Below are 18,043 nucleotides of genomic sequence, written 5' to 3' on the forward strand. Positions count from 1 at the left end.
ATTTATTGAGCACCTGTTGTGTGCCAAGCCCTGTGCAGGCACCAGGGCTACTGCAGAGATGAAGCCTAGGTCCCTGTGCCAAAGAGGCTCCACTAGAGGGGAGATGTGGGGAGTAAACACGCCACCAAATAAGAGCTTCAGGCAAGGAGCAGTTCAGGGAAGGGGCTGTGGGGAGAATGCTTTAGAATGGGTGAGTGGGCAGGCCTCTCGGAGGAGGTGACAATGAAACAAAGGACGGATGGGAGCGGCATCCTGAGTGATGCAGCCATAGAGCCTGGGGGGCGCTGTCTCAGAGGCTTGGGTAGAAGGTAGAGCAGATGCCAATGTTCTGAGCTGGAAGGATCTTGAAGTATATGAAGGACTGAAAAAAGGCCAGTGGACAGGCTGGGGGGGGGGGGAGGAGGTGGGTGACAGGCAGGCATCACACACACAGCAGTATGATGGTTCTTGTTGCCAGCGCCAGCCACAGGGAAGACAGGCTTGAATGAAACTGTCTGAAGCCCTGAAGCTGGAGTTTTCTGGGGCTCCTGTAGGGATTTTCCAGAAGCCAGCCCGAATCCTCCATGTTTGTTCCTCTCGTGGATGTCTGATGGGGTTGGTGGCTGCTGTCTCATTCATTTAGTACTTCGTTGACCCTGGGCCAGAGGAAGCAGCAAACTACCCACCTGCCCACTCACATCACCTCACCCCATACCCTGGGGACCGCAGGACACACAGGGAAGCCTAGGGCCCCTCAGGAGGTGTGTAGGTCTGGAAGAGGGGGGGCAGGAAGAGCCCCACGGTGCCGAGCACACACACTACCACGAACACCCACAGGAACAGCCGGTCGACCACCAGGGCCACGTACTTCCAATCCTCAATAACCTGTGGGCAGACAGAGAGGGGCCAGTTATGGGGGACCCTGCTGGGACTTTGGTGCTTCTCTGCCTCCCCTAATCTGGGCCCACCAGCCACCCAGGACTTGAGAGGGGTGAGTTCTGAGCACCAGGCTGGTCCACAGGTGGCATCTCTGTGCCCTCAGTCCATCCCTCCCTGCTCCCGAAAGTCAAGGCAGAGCCAGTGGGCTCAAACTTAAGGAAAAGATTAGGAACCTGAGGGTTTGTAACCACATATTGTAATCTGAAGCCACGCCTGCCCCTTTTTCTCATGTTCACCCCAAATCCCCTTCCTGAGCTGGCTCCACCAGAAGGAAGGTTTGAGGTCCTCAGAGCTCAGTGGGGCAGGAAGTGGAGTCTATAGGACCTCTGCAAATTCTGCTGTTTGCTCAATACTGTGCAATTCAGCCCCTGGAATGAGGACTTCCTGCTGCACTTTCTGAGTGACCCCTCTCTCTCCTCAAAGCAGTAGTAAGATGCCTGCTTGCTTCCTCTGCTGAGGGAGACCCAGCGTCCAGGCCCCTCTGTGCACTTCCCCTGCAGGATCTGAGGGAGAAAGCAGAGGCTCCGGAGTTGGGTGTTCAGCAGCAGTGACATCAGGGCCCCTCACTGGTGTGCATCTACCCTCCTGGTCACCCTGTGTCACCGCCCTGCTGGTAGGTCCTGGGATGCAGGAGGGCACTGCACCACTCTCTACTCTGGATTTCTTGGGTTTCTTTTCAATTTCAAGTGACTTATTTTGGTTTGTGTATGCACATGCCTTTTCCACCTTTTACATTTTTGTGCTATTTATAGTGGCCAGTTAACCACTAGCGAGGATAAAAGTGCTGAAGATGAGAAACACAGCCACAGGTGGACTTAGGAGGGGCAAGTTCTGGAAGGGGAGAAGGTCTCTTTCTTATAGCTACACATGACAAAGAGGATCTATCCATAGGTCCACCATTTGCTGGTGCCAGGCAAGGCACTGGAAGGGCAAAAAAGATTAAGGACACCAGAAAGATCTGGGTATGGAGCTTGCTCTGCCCAGTGCCAGCTGTGTGAGCCTGGGCAAGTCAGTAAGCCTTTCTGAGCCTTGTGTGAAATGCGGATTTGAGAAAATCCAACATCAAGGGTCCCTGCAAGGGTTAGCAGTATAGAGGTCAGGTCCTGGGAGAGCCCACTGGTCACTATTGTAATGGTGGGTCCTGCCTGGCGCTTTCCCTCAAGGACCTTTGAATTACTTGAGTTAGAGATAGCAGGAGGCCTGTGAGTGAGTGCCAAGGGGGTGGCGAGTCTTCTAGAAGAGAGAGCCCAGGATGCATGCTTCTCAGGGATGCAGGAGACCAGCCCTTCTCAACCGGGATGCAATTTACAAACACCCCCCAACCCTGATATCCCGGCTCAGCCACACGGGTGGCCCACCCCAGAGCTGTGTTTTGAAAAGCTGTCCAAGTGGTTCTTATTCAGCCAGCTGGGCCCCAGACTGCAGATTAACATTGGGGGATCAATGAATTTAGTGAGGCGGGGTGACTGACTGGCTTAAAGAAAGCATCAAATTCATCTTTTACAGCGTGAAATCTGATAGTCCGGTAGAGACGTGCTTCTCGAACTGGCATGTGCCTGGAATTGCCTGGAATTTGGTGAATGCAGAGCCTTAGTCAGCAGGGCTGGGGCAGGGTCCGGGTGCTGCACTTCTAGCCAGCTCCCGGGCCATGCATGTGAGGGCTTGAGAATACATTCTGAGGAGCCAGAAGGTAGAAGGAGCGCTCACGTCCTATATTCCCCTTGCTAGCAATCCTCTTCTTTCTTTCAACAGCATAATTCCAGAGGGTTCCTAGCCTGCTCTTTCCTCTCACTGTTAACTAATGGAATCCCAGCATGCCCCTGAGACCACGACTGGTGAAGGCGAATCACAGAAAGATTGGAACCAGGAAACGCTCTCTTGCCTGGAAGCTATGAGGATGTAAGAACCATTCAAAGACACGAACATCCTCCTCTGAAAGGGGTTAAAACGAGAACATTCACAGGGCTCTGAAGCCTGTTCTCCTGCCTGGTACGGAGATGTGTGTGAACGTCTCTAGCTGTTCTATCACACACTGTGCTCTGTGACTATCAAAGTGTGCTTTGAAGTGTTATTTGTTCAAAGTCATTCGAGACCCTGAATTCTAACACTCATTGCTGTGTTCTGTAAAAATAAACCTGACCTCTTTTTAAAAAATCTGTTATTGTAGTCACCCTACTTGAGAATTTATTACACTGATAACCGTTACTTTAATCAATGTCTCTCTGTACCTAAAACTCGTGAATGGCATTCTGGCTTCCTGACAAGACCCATCCGGATGGGGGTGCCCAGGATGGGTGCCAGCCCACCTGTTTCCTTGAGGCTGCAGCAGGCATTTCCGCCCCAACAGCCTCTGCTTCCAGGGCAGCTGCACCCCCTTTTCTCCCCCCCTGGGGATTTCTACCCTGGACAGAACCTGGAAGGGCCAGGGAGCAAGTGCCTAGGGAGGACCGTCAATCCCCATGGGCTGAGAGGACAGACAGCAGCTCCCTCCCAGAGGCTGATTCTGAGGTTTGTCCCTAGGTGTCCTCAGAGGGCGGCAGGGATTGAGCCCGAGCACCCTCGTGTGCTCTGTTCACCAACACCCATGCCGCTTTCCTCCTTTTTCTGTTTCACACCCCCTACTTCAGGGTGCCCTTTTGAGAAGTGCCCCCAGGTCCTCATTCCAGGGTGTGCCTTGGGGGAGCAAGAGATAACCAACCCAAACCACTCACACCCCCTTCTCTCCCCTCTGCACAAAGCTAATATAAACCCCATTTTAGTGCTGGATTCCTTATTCACACAAAGTTTGCACGCTCTCGTCTAACTGGGATGACCTGCAGGAAACGGGAGCTGCTGCGCCGTCAGAGCCCCTGCGCAGGGTGGGGCCTGGGCTCAACTTACACTCTGGTCTTCGTCGTCACTTTGCATGTGCTGGGCGATGAAGCTGACACCCTCAAGAGCCTCCTGCATGTGCTGCTGGAACCTCCCTGAAGACCTCAGCCGGAAATCCTTGGGGACCCCTTCTGATTCGGAGCCCTGTGGAGATTTGGGGGCTGCAGAGGCCGGGTTCACGAAGTACATGGAATTCCCATAGAGGTGGGCAGAGCTGGGGGCTCCGATGGCCGAGCTGGTGGTGGCCTCAGACCCCACCGTGCAAGGCTGGAGGGGTGGGGGAACCTTAGCAGCACTGCTGTTGGGGCGCTTCATGAAGAGGAAGGTGGGCAGCTGGTGGAGGAAGCAGCGCTTGACCCAGGGCGCCATGGTGTGTGTGCTGGGGGAGCGGTGGTGCACGTTGAGCACGCAGACGCTCGTGATGATGGAGAAGGTGACGAGCACCATGGTGAACATGAGGTACTTGCCGATGAGCGGCACGTCCAGGGAGGTGGGCGGCACTATCTTGGAGATGAGCAGCAGGAAGACGGTGAGCGCCAGCAGCACGGAGATGCACAGTGTCATCTTCTCGCCGCAGTCGGATGGCAGGTAGAAGACCAGGATGGCCAGAGAGGTGATGAGCACGCAGGGGATGATGAGGTTGATGGTGTAGAAGAGGGGCTTGCGCTTGATGATGAAATCATAGGTAATGTCCACATAGCTGGGGTCCTGGGGGTTCACAGTCCTCCGCCCTGGGAGGTCCACGATGTCCCACTCACCACTGGGAGTGAAATCATCCATGCTGGCCTTGGGCGACTTAAGCACCATGTCGATCTCCGTGTGGTCATAGGTCCAGGAGCGGAACTTGAGGGTGCAGTTCTGCTGGTCAAAGGGGAAGTGCTTCACCTCAATCTTGCAGGCGCTCTTGTAGATGGCGGGGGGCAGCCACGCGATGCTGCCATTGGAGCGGACCACTACGTTGGCGTAGAATGAGACCTCATAGGTGCCATCAGCGCTGGGGCAGGACAGGGCATGGAGGAGAAATCAGGAAATCCATGGATAAGGCCTGGCCTGCTCACAGAACTCTCTGAAGAGCCCTCAGGATCGTTTCTATGAATCACCCTGCCAATCCCTCACCCCCACCTCCCATCACTAAGCAGCCCCGGCTTACATGACGGTTACAGAGAGCCCTACCATGACGCAGGCCAAGGCTCTCGCGTGGTATAGCTGATTTAAGCTTCATAAGGGTGCGGTGAGGTTTATTACTACCCCCAATTTACGATGGAAAAACCAAGGCTCAGAGAATTTAAGCGACTTTCAAGGGCAGAAAACTACTAAGCAGTACATCTAAGATTGGAACATGGGTCTTTCCGTGCCTAGACGGCTCACTGGTGATCTTTCCTGCTTCTGCTGCTCTAACTCCCATGGCCTTGCTCCTTCCCCTTCGCTCAGGGAAATCAATACTACAACACGGACAAAGCAACTGAGGGTTAGCGAGACAGACCGTGTGGAGGACAGAACGAGCACTGGGCTAGAGTCGGGACGTTGGCCCTGGTCCCGGCGGTACTGATCACCGATGCCTCCCCACCCTCCCCGGGCTGTGGTTCAGCTCAGCTCTAATTCCTCTTCTGGCCTGATGGCTCAAAGATGGGTGACACGCAGCCCGGCCCAGGATGGAGTCAGGACTGGAGGGCCCCGAAGGCTGGGCCTGCTGCTCTGCCCAAGCCCTCACCACCTTGGTCAGCCTGCTACTTACTTGTTGTAAAGCACGATGTCAGGCAGCCAGACTCGCTTGGCCGGGATCCTAAGAATGTTCACGCCCTCATAGTGGGAGCTGTTCCATGCCAGGCGGTGGTCGGTCCATTCCTGAGCAGACAGGCAATGGCAGACCGCTCTCCAGTAAGGGGTGGCCCTGCAGGAGATGCCCTCCGGGGCTGGGGGCTCTGCAGGGCACTTACCTGTTTCAACCAAACGTTGGTGGTCATGATCTGTTCTCGCTCATTCTGGGAAGGGAAATGAGACTGTCAGTTCACCGAGTTGGAGGAGCCTCACGCACGAACCTGCACGGTCACGCAAATGCTCCAGCTCCAGCCCGTGTGCCCAACAGCTCTTGCACGGCATCTACTTGTGTATGGCCTGCCCCCTCCTACCAGAATCTGAGTTCCTTGAGGGCAGAGAGCACCTAGAAGAGTATCTAAGATGTGTCAGGAACTTGGTAAATGCTTTCTGGAGAATAAAAGAATCCTACCACAGAACTCACCGGAACCACTGCAAGACACACCCTACAGGTCATGTACATTCTGCATGTGCTCATTATGCACACACATACACACACACACACACCCCTCTTATCTTCCTGTGAAGCCAGAACAGACTTTCCAAAGTTCCTGCCACTCTCCCTCTTAATCCTATTCCTACTTATGTCAGCTCTATGGTTTTCTTCATATAGTGCAAAGATCTAACTCCTTCACATGGTCTGGAAGGTTTGCCAGTCTCCCACCTTCCCATGCCCCTTAATTCACCACCTGACCCTCTCCAGTTCTCTGCTTGTGCCTGGTGCTCTTGATAGGTACCATTTTCCTGCCGCTTCTCCACCAACTCTTCCTGACATCCTGACCTCAGTTTGGGAGTCATTTCCTCGAGGAACCTGTCCTGAACCCTCAAGCATCAGCTGCCAGTGACAGGAAGCCAAGTTACACTGGCGTAAATAAAGCCTATCTCTCTCTCATATTACATTTTGGACATATATGATGGCTTTGCTCCATAAAGTCGATGGGGACCTGGCAGCTTTCTTCTCTACAGGGGCCTAGAATGTGACCCACACCTGCATAACTGCTGGAGGTCCAGCCACTGCATCCACATTCCAGGCTGCTGAGGTGTGGGTGGGAAGAGGACAGAGAAGGATGTTATTAGTCTTGTTTTAATTAGAGTTGTTAGGCCATTTACACTTAATATAGTTACTGATACACTTGGGTTTAAAACTCCTATTGACCTGTTTTCTATCCCCTTTTCTCTCTTTTCTTGCCTTGTTTTGGATTATTTTGTTACTCCTTTTTGCCCCATATTAATGTGATTCTTCTTTCAGTCATTACCCTATGCATATACGTAAGATTGTAATATACATATAATTGCCTTTTTAGACTCTAATACCAACAAGTATTTTTACCAGTTCCAGAACAAGACAAATATTTCAACTCCATCTTTCCCCTCCTGGCCTTGGGGCTATTGTTGTCATGTATTTAATTCTACATACAATGAAATCTTGTAAGATAATTTATTGCTTCAGACTGCCAATATAAATTCCATTGCACTCATGTTTGTTGTTAGTATGTGCTTCATTTTGTCCTACATTCTGTTTCCATCCGGGATCATTGTCCTAATGGTTAAAGAACATCCCTAGCACTGGGTCTTCTTATCTTAACTTCTCTATTTTTGCCTGAAATCATCTTTATTTAACCTTCACTTTGAAGTACATTTGTACTGTTTATCTATTACTAGGTTCTCAGGTTGAAGCACTTTAAAAAAGGTGATTCACTTTTCTAACTTCCATTTTCAACTGTTAGTTTTATTGTTGCTCCTGCCATTCCCCAACACCCCCCCACATATACTCCCCTCCCTCCCAGCAACTCGGCCCTCCACCCCATTTCTGGCTGTTTTCATAGCAGCACTATTTACAATAGCCAAGATGTGGAAACAACCTAAATGCACCAGAACAAATGACTGGATCAAGAAGACATGGTAGATACACACACGATGGAATACTACTCAATAATCAAAAAAGATAAACTCGTGCTATTTGTGGTGACTTGGATGGACCTGGAAGGGGTTATTACCCTGTATGAAATGCTGGGTGGTTTCACTTATAGGTGAATACAGAGAAATCAAAAAAAGGGTCAGACAAAGACAATTTTTCAATCTCATCCTTGAAAGCTGACCACAGATCTGAGCATCCAGGATAAGAGAGGGAGAGCTCAAGGAGCAGAGAATGGGAGAAAACAGGGGGAGCACAGTGGACTGCAGTGGAGGATCACGGGTGCTCTGGTGCTGGAAGAGCTAAGGTGACTACACCTGAGGGGACAGATCCTACCTTGTGAAAAAATTAACAAGGATGTAAAATTACGGTGCTTCATTTCATATGTAATTATATATGTAAAAACAAAAAGAGAAAACAATAAGATGTTCTCTTTGTCTTTGGCTGTCAAGATCCGAGCAGGGTACACCTGGGTGTGACTTTCTTTTCATTTGTCCCCCACGGGGTCATCAAGCCTCTTTTATCTATAGCTTAGTGTCTTTGGTCAGTTTTAGAAAGTTCTAAGCCAATATAACTTCGAATATAGCTTCTGTCTTATTCTTTATTTCCATTCCTTCTGGAAACCCATGGACTTACTCCAAGGCCTGACCTTTTCATCATGTACCATTTAATCTCTTCTGTGTTTCCATCCTTTTTTCTTGCTATCACTGTTTGGATAGTCTCTGATGTCCTGTTTTCTGGTTGTTGACCTTCTCTTATACTATAATCAGTCTGGTATTAAACTGAGCCATGAATCTGACCTTTTCCATTGTTATGATTTTTAAAGACTGGAATGGCTGTTAAAGAAAATTTATTTATTTGTTTCTTTTTAATAGTGGTAAAGTCTACTTAACAAAAAATGTGCTCTCTTGATGACACTTATTTTAAAGCCTATGCCTGATGACTAAACTGAGTCATTTGTGTCTCTATTATTGACTTTTTCTCTTGGTCTTACTTTGTCTTGTCTTATTGTGAACTTAGTAGAATTTTTTATGACTTCACTGCCTCCAGTGAATACTGACCGCTTTATGCAGGCAGTTAGCAGACAGGCGATCTCTCTAATCTACGTTGTAACTGCATTGGTTCAAAGCAGGCTTCAGGTTTTGGGAGGGAGACTAGTCTGGTTTTGGTTAATTTTCACTCTTTTTTTTTTTAAGATCTATTTATTTATGCATACAAGAACTGGGGTGTAGACCAGAGGTGTGGGGTAAGAGGATTCACCAGAGACAGAGTGGGGAGCAGAACAAGTGGACTGACTGAAATACACTGCTGAGGGGAGCAGCGGGTGAGACTGGAGAGGTCTGCTGTGCCAGGTGGGTAGCTCCCTGGCCAGGGATGGAACTCGTGCTGCAGTGGCTGGGGACAGCTTGATAGCACTGTGTCTTTAACCCCTGCACCACCAAGGAGGCCCCCATTTTCACTCTTACGGGTGGTTGTTTTAAGGACTTCACCAAAACTTTATCTCCTAAGTGGAGCTCATGCTCCCAGGCCCCAGCTCATGACCCCAGGCCTATGAGGTTGCCAAGTTTCCACTAGGCGTGCAGCTTCTGAGCCCCCACTAAGTGTTCTTCTTCTCAGCCTCTTGCCCTGTGCTGTTCACCGATTATCACACGGGGGAACACACCACAGGTGATGAGGGCACCTCTTGTTATACCTTCCAACAAATTGGGGTGGGGATTTTTGTCTAACTTTCCTAATCATTCATGTGGAAAGACGAATCCACAAGCTACTCTGCTATGGTGAAGGCAGAAAGCCTTCACCTGTCTTTGAATTTTTTAATTACATACAGTGAAATGCATAGACCTTAAATATACAGTTTGATGAGGTTTTTTTAAGATTTTTTTTATTTATACATATAATAACTGGGGTGTAGGCCAGAGGTGTGGTGAGGGGTTGAGATGATTCATCAGGGAGCAGAATAGGCAGATCTACTGAAATACACTGCTGAGGGGAGCAGCGGTTGAGGCAGGGGATTGATAGTTTGATAATGCTGAGACTTTAACCCCTGCACCACCAGGGAGGCCCCAGTTTGATGAGTTTAACAAATACTTTACCCTTATAACCCTCCTTGTGACCTTTCAAGATATAGAGCATCTCTATCACCCAAAAAGTTCTCCTGTTCCTGAGTCCTGACCCTTACTCCCCTTTACTCCCCCAGCAGCTGCTGACTATTCTTGAAGCTGCTGCTTCAGGACCCCAACCTCCCCAGAGCGCTACTCCCAGCCCTTCCAGGCTCTACTCATAGTGCTGCAGAGATCCCCAGGGCGGAGCAGAGGGGGTGCAGGTGCCCTGCAAGCAGAGACTGTTGGGGTGGAAATGCCTTCTGCAGCTTCAAAGGAACAGGTGGGCTGGCACCCAGGATGGGGCTTGTCAAGCCATACAAACACTTATAAATTTTAGGAATGGAGAAACATTGATTAAAGTAATCGTTACCAATGTAATAAATCCAAGTAGGGTGACCATAATAACAGATTTAAAAAAGAGGTTAGGTTTATTCTAAGGGTCAGCTTGCTTTACCCAGCAATTGCCTACTCCCTAGAAACCTTCATCTTTAAACAGGTTATGCCCTTAAATAGAACTCCTCAAAAAACTAAACCCTGAAACATAGAAGGAAAAAAAATCCCTAGTACTTGTTCTCTATACAGCTTTCAGGATTATGACAGTCCTGCTGAGGACCATGGGCAAGGAAGCTGGTGGCTGTGTCCCCTCCTGGCAACTATTATCTCGTGAGCAGCCCTGGCAGGCGCAGCCTGAGCCTGAGTGCGGCGGAGGGGCCTGCCAGTCCACCCCCAGCAGCTGGGCTCACCCCATTAGGCAAGAAGCCCTTGGCTGCCAGTACCGCTCATGCACAGGTGGGGGCCAGGACTGGCCGGAAGCCCTTATCCCTGCCAGGCGAGCCGTGGAAGGACACGGCCACAGGGCTCCCCCCTTCCCCATTCTTAGCCTGTGCTTCTGCCCAAGAGAGGAAAACTACCATGAATTTGACCAAGGCCTTCTTGAGAGCCCCGGAGGAGCTGGGCCACAGGCCAGTTGTGGTAGGGACAGAGGCTGGGGTGTGGAAAGCATGTCTCCCCTCACCTCTCTCCTTCCCTGGCCTGGACACAGCTCCCCAACTGCTCCTCCTGTGACTGCTCCCCTCAGAGAGACTTCCAAGGCCGAGTCCCAGCCCTGGCGGTGGGGACAGGGTAGGTTTGCAATGAGCTGTGCTTTCCTCAGGCGCTCCCAACACTGAGACAGCAGAGGGGACTCCCCGACACCTCAGCATCCTCGGCATGCCCTCCCTGCCCGCACCCACACATCAGGCCCTGGCAACCCCACGTGTGAACTCTGCTCTCCTCCCTCTCTCCTGACCCGCAGCCGCCCTCGCGTGTCCAGACTCCAGCCCATGCCGCGCCACCGGAGCAGCGGCTGCCTCCGGTCCAGTGCTGCACCCGGGCCCCACACCCATCCGTTCCCCACCTCCTTCCTAGGTACCCCAACAAGGAGGGAGCGTGTGAAGTCAGCCGTTGAGCAGGCTGGGGACTAACAAGGTGGCTCACGGGGACAAGAAGGAGAGCTGCCGTGCTGGAGGCTCCGCGGGCTGCGGCGGGCCCCGGGCTCCCGGCCCCTCTCACTGCTTCTGTGTTACCGAAACCAGGGCCTTGTTGGGTGCCGGTGCCTCAAGGACTGCACGGGCCCTTCTCCCGCTTACTTGCCATGTTTTGGTAAGTCTCAGTCCACCATGGCGGGGAAGCCCATTCCTCCAGCCAACGGTCGCGGAAGGCTCCGGCCCGAGCTGTGGCCCTGGTTCCAGGATAGGGAGCTGCAGAGGGCAGGTCTCAAGGAAGTTTCCTCCTCCCCCAAGAGTGTGTTGCAAGAAAGATTTGCCATTTCCTGCCACTGATGCTGTCAGGGGAGGGTGGCGGTTTTGGAGCTTATGACCACAAGGGAAAAACAAGAGAATCACAGAGCCCGCAGAGGACTGGCGACCACCTCGGATCCCGGCATCACCGCATTCCTGCGTCCTCCAGCACTGAAATGATCACCCGTGCTCTCATTAGGAGATGGAATGGAGGACCCTGTTGCTTGAGCAACTTGTAATTGGACACTCTGTGACTGGAAGCCAAAGCATTCAAACCATACGGAGGTGGTGACTGCAGGTGGCTCCAGCTGCGGCACAGGGCGCACAGGGGCCGGGCGCTCCAAGCGGGGCCGAGCACGTGCCAAGGCAGGCAGCATTTTTGGAATAAAAGAATTTAACTTGATTTAGAGCCAGGATCCCAAAGTTTAGGCAGATTTCTTAATTTATGAGTATGGAAAAAGATCAGATGAACAATCTGGTACCTTCATCCAGAAGTCTGGGTGACACCAGCAGTGAGACCCAAGGTGCCTGACTCCCAGCCCTTCACGCTGAATGGCTACCCCTTTTTCCAAAACCTGGCCAGGCCAGGCACCTACCACGCTGATGAGTTGGGCCAGGATGAGCTGCAGCTTGATGGAGATGAGCTGGCCGGAGCCGGTGGCCGGGCGGATCAGGTTGTTGTAGCGGGTTTTGTTGAGAAGGTCGTCCATGAGCTTCTCCTCAGCATTGGCCAGGCGGCAGGCCCCTGGGAAAACACAGGCCACCCTGCTGGGCCCCATCCAGCTGATCCCGCTGCAGCCGATGATGATGAAGGGGAATGCAGGGGGTCCTCAGGGCCTCTGATGCAGCTCAAGTGCTGGCCAGTGGGCCACTCCTCGGGGCCCTCAATTTGAATAAAATCTAAGACAGCGCTCTCTTGGTCTCCCCCTCACTGTCCCTTGTTCTCCCCCTGTCCTTTCCAGCAATGGACAGCACCCCGCACTCTAGACATTTAGTCCAAAAACCTGGTACCTTCAAATTGGCACCTAGTCCTGTCTGTTCTCTGTCCAGGTTTCTCCATTTGACTTCCCATCTCTACCCTCCAGCCTTGGTCTGGGCTCCGCACCCTGCTCTTCCAGCTCCCTGCCTCCCGACCTTCATGGACCACAAGGTGGTCTTCCCATGGGAGACCGGCCCACAGCCCTCTCCGGCCACAGCCTCGCAGAGGTGGAGGCAGAGTCCAGGCCCAAGGTGCTGGCGGGGCCTCCTCTGCCCTGTGCCCCTGGCACCGACTCACCTTCATCTGACCTTCCATGTCTCTCCAGCCCCACCCCCAGGCACCACACTCTGGCAGACCATCCTGCTTCCTCTCCCAGAGCCTCCTGGCTCACTTCACACTCTTTCTTCCCCAGCCCTGCTCCCAGGTCACTGGCCATGAGTGTCCAGTGTCTGCTTGCGTCAGGCTCCAGGGCAGATGCACTTCTGCCCTCAGGAGCTGGTGGTGATGGGGGGAGAGACTAGTCCATGTGTGCATAACTGAGTGGATGGAAGCGTTTTCATGAAGAAGGGCACAGGATCAGGCTGGGAATTTCCTGGGCTGAGACTTGGGCCTGTGGTGTGCAAGATGCCTGGCGGACATCACGTGGGGGTCCAGCTGCCAGAGGACTCCCACCCTGGAGCTGAACAGAGGCCTTGGCTCAGAACCATGCTGCCATCCCAGCAAATACAGGCTTTCAGGGAGCCTGACCTGCTTGCTGTGAACCACCCTCTCCTTGTCATACCGTATTTAAATCTCTGTCCCCTCTCCCTCACAGATTTTGGGGTGAAGGGGAGGTTCAGAGAACTCTTATTTACTCAGGAGTCTTCAGGAAGAGCGTGTCAGCTGTGAGCAGCAGGGGAGCACTCAGAGGAGGGCAGGGGTACCCGGACAGCAAGAGTAGGGAAAGAGATGGGGGCACAGAGGAAACAATGTGGGAGCAGGAGAGCAGAGGGGAAGTGGATAGGAATAAGGTGGGAAGAGGATCCTGGGCTCCCAAAGTCTTTACAGAACTCTGATCCCGTCCTCCTGAAGGGTGCTCAGTGCAGCTTCCCCACCCTCCCACTCGGTGGGGCCACAGAGCCCACAGCAGGAACTGGCCAGACCGATCAGATGGACTCCCGGGTGCGTGCTGGGAGGGGCAGAGGCTCCAAGAGCAGCCTGCTCCAGGCACCTGCCAACTCGTTTGCCCATCTGGAGCAGACGCGGTATTTAGTGCCTTGTGAGGATGCTGCCTGCTGTCCCTTCCCCAGACTGCCCCGGGCTGCCAGAGGGGTCTTGTGGCTGCTTGGCCTAGGTTGTGAGCCCTTCCCAGACCCACCTCTCTGGGCCCTGCCCAGTCGCCAAATGCTGGAATACTATGAAAGCCAGCCCGGGGCCTGCCTAGGTCCCTTTCAGCACCCCCCTTTAGTGTATGCATGTACATACACACGCATGCACACACACACACACACACACACACGGGCTGATCCATCACACCATGAAGAGGGGTGTCTCTTGCCCAAGCCCATTTGGCAAATCTAAGGCAGCTCTGGGGTCATAATCTGCAGCTCCTGGCTCCAGTCCCATGGCACTGGGGGAGACTGATTCACCCGGGGTTCCACGAGGCCAAAAGCTTGTGTTCAGTTCTGCACCCACAGGGGCTGCTCACCTTTGGGCGTGTCCTGCCTCTCAGGCATTTAGCAGGCTCCCAAAGACCCTCCTCAACCTCGAGGTTGGGAGTGCTAGTCAGAGGTTCTGCAAACTTTGGATATTTATACCAACCCCTGTTTTCCAAAACAGAGGGGAAGAAACTTACTCACGGACCTCCCAGCAGCTCAGAGGCACAGATCTAGGTGGCTCCTTCAGACAGAAGCACTCCCCGGGCCCTGTGCCTTCTTCGGAGCCCTTGCTGACCTCCTGAGACTAGACAAGCCAGCCACAGTGGTGCCCAGAGCCCAGTGGGTATACTGTTTGTACTTGGGGTGTGGGGTGAAGGGGTTATTGACCAGCAGAGCTGCTGCAGGCTGGAAAGCCCCAAAAAACACATGTGTAGACTTTCCAATCTGTGGCTTTTTGCCCGTGAGGTGGCTGGGTTCAGAAGACAAGGGCAGGCTACTCACCCCCAGATAAGAGGGAAATCCCAGGGTCGGGTTAGGGGTCAGACATCCCAGCCAGGGGCTGACACGGTTAGGGAGGCCACCGCTAGGGGTCAGTGATGACCCAATGATTCTCCTGAGGAGTGGGCCCCAGGTGGACAGGACCTGGCATTCATTTCCTCCCTGGCATTCATTCCTGCAGAAATGGGGTAAAGCTGGGAGGCAGCTATGGCTGGAATTCCAAACCGTGTGAGTGTGTGGCCAGTTTGAAATGGCACTTTGGAGTTCAGAATCTACACTGGAGAAATGAAAAGGTCATTCCAGTTGTCTGGAATACAAACTACAGAAAGTCAAAAGAAACAGAATCTTCTTGGCAAGTGGCGTGCACAGGCAGAGAGATTTGCAGTTAAAGACTCCCCACTGGGGAGTCTTAACCCAGGAAGGGCACAGGATATTTGTATTTATTAAAAGGCAGCTATGGAGCTTGTGAGAAGTGGAAGTTTTACCCTTTACAAAGAGCTCACCAAATACTACCAGTAGCTTCTCGGCGTGTGTGCAAGAATCAGCAGGTAAATGCAGACTCCCAGGCTCCCACAGGAATGTGTACAGGGTGATTCTGAAGCGAGGGACCCCAGGACCACTCCCCCAGAGGACCCTCCGCTGCGCCTCCAGCCCTCAGTGGTATCTCTGTCCAGGGCAGATGGAGACCCGGAGTTCCAGGCTGACTGGGGGTCAGAGAACAAGCCTGTGCCAGGGAGGAAGAGCTAAAAGAGCCCTTGGAAGTCACGGGGGAAACTGAGATCCGGAGAGCAGGCCTCACACCCGCTGGCTCTGCCTGGAAAGGGCTGGTTGGCTTCTTTCCCAGCCGTCACACTGCAAGTTCCCAAATGGCAGGCTCCACCTCACCAGCCTAATCCTCAGGCTGCCCGGGTCAGCCAGCTTCGGGGTGGGAGGGGTGGGGGCCAGAGAAAGTGGTGCAGAGAAGTATGTTTCCTAGGCATCCCCCCCAAACTCCCACTCACTGGGGGGCTGGTGCTCGGGGCCATTTTCCCTCGAGACGGTTCTTGCGTCTCCAGCAGCGCGCGGCCTCGCTCGGAGGCTGAGCAGCAGCGCCTCCCAGACAGCGGCACCCCCTGGACGACCCCGAGTCCGTGCCTGGCCAGGCATCCGCACCGGGCACCCACGCCTAACCCTGGGGCGCGCGAAGCTGCCCGCGGAGTCAAGCGAACCCGGCCCCAAGGCGCGGGCGACCCGCGAGGTCCCCCCACCGCTCCAGCCTCGGGGACCCGCGCCCCAGCCCCGCCCCCGCGCTCAGCCCCGCCCCGCCCGGTCCCGTCGGGACACCCGAGACACTCCCCGCGCGCGGGGCACCCCCTTCCCTGCACCTGCGACCCGTCCAGAGGCTCCCGCGGACCCAGGGCCCCTCCCTCCTTCCCCGAAAAGGACTCACCGCGCCCGCACAGGGTCAGCAGCAAGAAAAGCACGGAGGGGCCCGCGCTCCCCATGGCGCCGGGGACCGGGACGCAGCCTGGGCGAGCGCACGGATGGCCAGGGAACCCTGGCGGGGAGCGAGCCGGTGCCCGCCTCGAGGTGGGCAGGCGCGTCCGCAGTGGGCACCAGGACGCGGGGGACGCGCCCGCCCCGCCCGGCTGCAGCCTGGAGCTCCGCCCGCGGGGGACGGGGCGGGGCCGGCGGGGCGGGCGGGGCTGGAGCCCGGCGACCCGGGCCGGGGACTGCAGGTCAGGCTGGCCCGGTCCTTCCCGACCCACGCGGGCCTCCTGCCTTCCCGAAGGGAGGCTCGCAGGACAGCACCTGCGCCCTCTGTGCACTGGGGAGACTGAGGCAGCCCTTGCACAGGATCTGCCACTGCCTGGGGCAAGTGGTCATGCGCCAGCGGGGAGGGGAGGTCCGTGGCCTAACCCAGAGGGCTGAACTCAGGGGTTCACTGAGAGAAAGGAGCGCTGCAGGTGAAAGGGAGTAAGCCAGATGGAGTGGGGTGTAGCTGTCTGCAAACATTGAGGGAAAGAGCTTAGGAAAAATTTGGGGAGGGTGAAATTTGGGGTTGTGACATAGCTTAGGGTCTCTTTACCTAACTAGAAGTATTGGGAAGCCAGGGAGAGTGATGCCAGAGCTGGCTGGCCATGTCCTCTCCTGGGATCTTCGAGTTGGGGTGACCAGAGGTGGACTCAAGGGAGCAAGCATCTCCCCTCTCCAGCCAGGGGATGTTCCCTAAGTTCTGGAATCAGTGCCATTACATTGGCGTTTGGGGACTTCATAGGACAGGCATCCACACCAGGACAGCCTCTCCTCTGGACGGCGTCAGAGCTGGTGTCTCCATCCAGGATCTGAAAGGGCCCTGGCAGAGTCCCATGCCCAGGGGACACTTCCTCTTTCTCCAGCCTCTCCCCCTGCTCTTCCAGTGGGTCCCCAGGCAAATCAAAGAAGTGGAGGAGCAAGGTGGGCAGGGTGCGTGTGGAGGGGGAGGAGGTGTATGTGAAGACACATTCACCTGAAAACACAGCTTTGCCACCTGCTCTCCAGACTCTTTAATCTTGCTTTCACATTGCTTCCCCTCTGTCTTTTTGCCATGATCTCACGGAGATCAGGATTGGTACAGGAACTGGTATAGGGACTTTTACAAAGAACACTGCTAAAATGGGTCTGTCTTCTTCTTTGGGATGGCTTGGAGAAGATAGGCTTGAGTGCATTCTTCCTTCCCCAAACTACAGCAACAAATAGGTAAAATAGAGAAAGTAAATTTAAAAAGACATGGATTGAAAAATGAGATCTCCGAGAACCAAAATCAGAAAAGAAATGCAAAGTGGTGGGGGACCGAAGCCTGGGACCAGCTGGGCCCTGGCAGCCAAAGGCAGAAGAGGCAGGTGCTTTGAGATAAAAGAGGGCTCATCCCTGAAGGGATGCTGGGGTGGGAAACCTGCGGCTGATCTGTGGCCTGCAACCCTAACTTATAGGAGTGCATGAATTCCAATGGACCACAGGCTGGGAGAGTGAAAATACCATAAAACCTGGCAATTGCAAAACTAAGTTAGGTGAGCAATGGTGGGTGGGTACAAAGAGAGAGGACATTCAAAATGGTTTGACTTGTGCCAGAAAGTAAGAGAAGTGCGCAGAGAATGATGGGGCATGTCAAAGGAAAACCTGGGGCAGTTTGAGCATTGAAATGAAGTAATGAGTACTTATTGAATAAAATAAGCTACCTCCCTATTTTGCGGTAAGTACATGATTGAAATTTTGATGAGATAATGGGATACTTACATGGTTTCCCCGTAAAAGCCTTGCTAATTATGAGGGGAAAGAGTTAACTTTACAGAGGAGAAACCCGGTGGATGCCACCAGGAGTAGCTGAATAATGTCTCCTGAAGATGTTCTTGTCCTAATTCCGGAACCGTGAATGTTACCCTATTGGGCGTATAGGACATTGAAAATGTGATTAAGAATTTTAAGATGGGGAGAACATCTTGGCCTCTCCTGATTGGCCCCTTCTACTCACAGGCGTCCTGGGGAAAGGGAGGCGGGGAGCAGAGCAGGAG

The 18,043-nt window shown here is 53.5% G+C and overlaps 1 protein-coding gene across 1 annotated transcript; it reads right to left on the bottom strand.

Moving 5' to 3' along the window:
• Positions 1-723: 723 nt before the first annotated feature.
• On the bottom strand, positions 724-15,997 carry CHRNB4 (cholinergic receptor nicotinic beta 4 subunit; the record flags this gene model as incomplete). The annotated part of the gene is made up of 6 exons (XM_084252701.1): positions 724-864; positions 3,799-4,783; positions 5,525-5,634; positions 5,727-5,771; positions 11,996-12,144; positions 15,943-15,997. 6 exons carry the CDS (start codon positions 15,995-15,997, stop codon positions 724-726), a joined length of 1,485 nt encoding a protein of 494 aa, XP_084108827.1.
• Positions 15,998-18,043: the final 2,046 nt, after the last annotated feature.

This window comes from Talpa europaea, assembly GCF_964194135.1.
Source record: "Talpa europaea genome assembly, chromosome: 1".
Classification (NCBI taxonomy): Eukaryota; Metazoa; Chordata; class Mammalia; order Eulipotyphla; family Talpidae; genus Talpa; species Talpa europaea.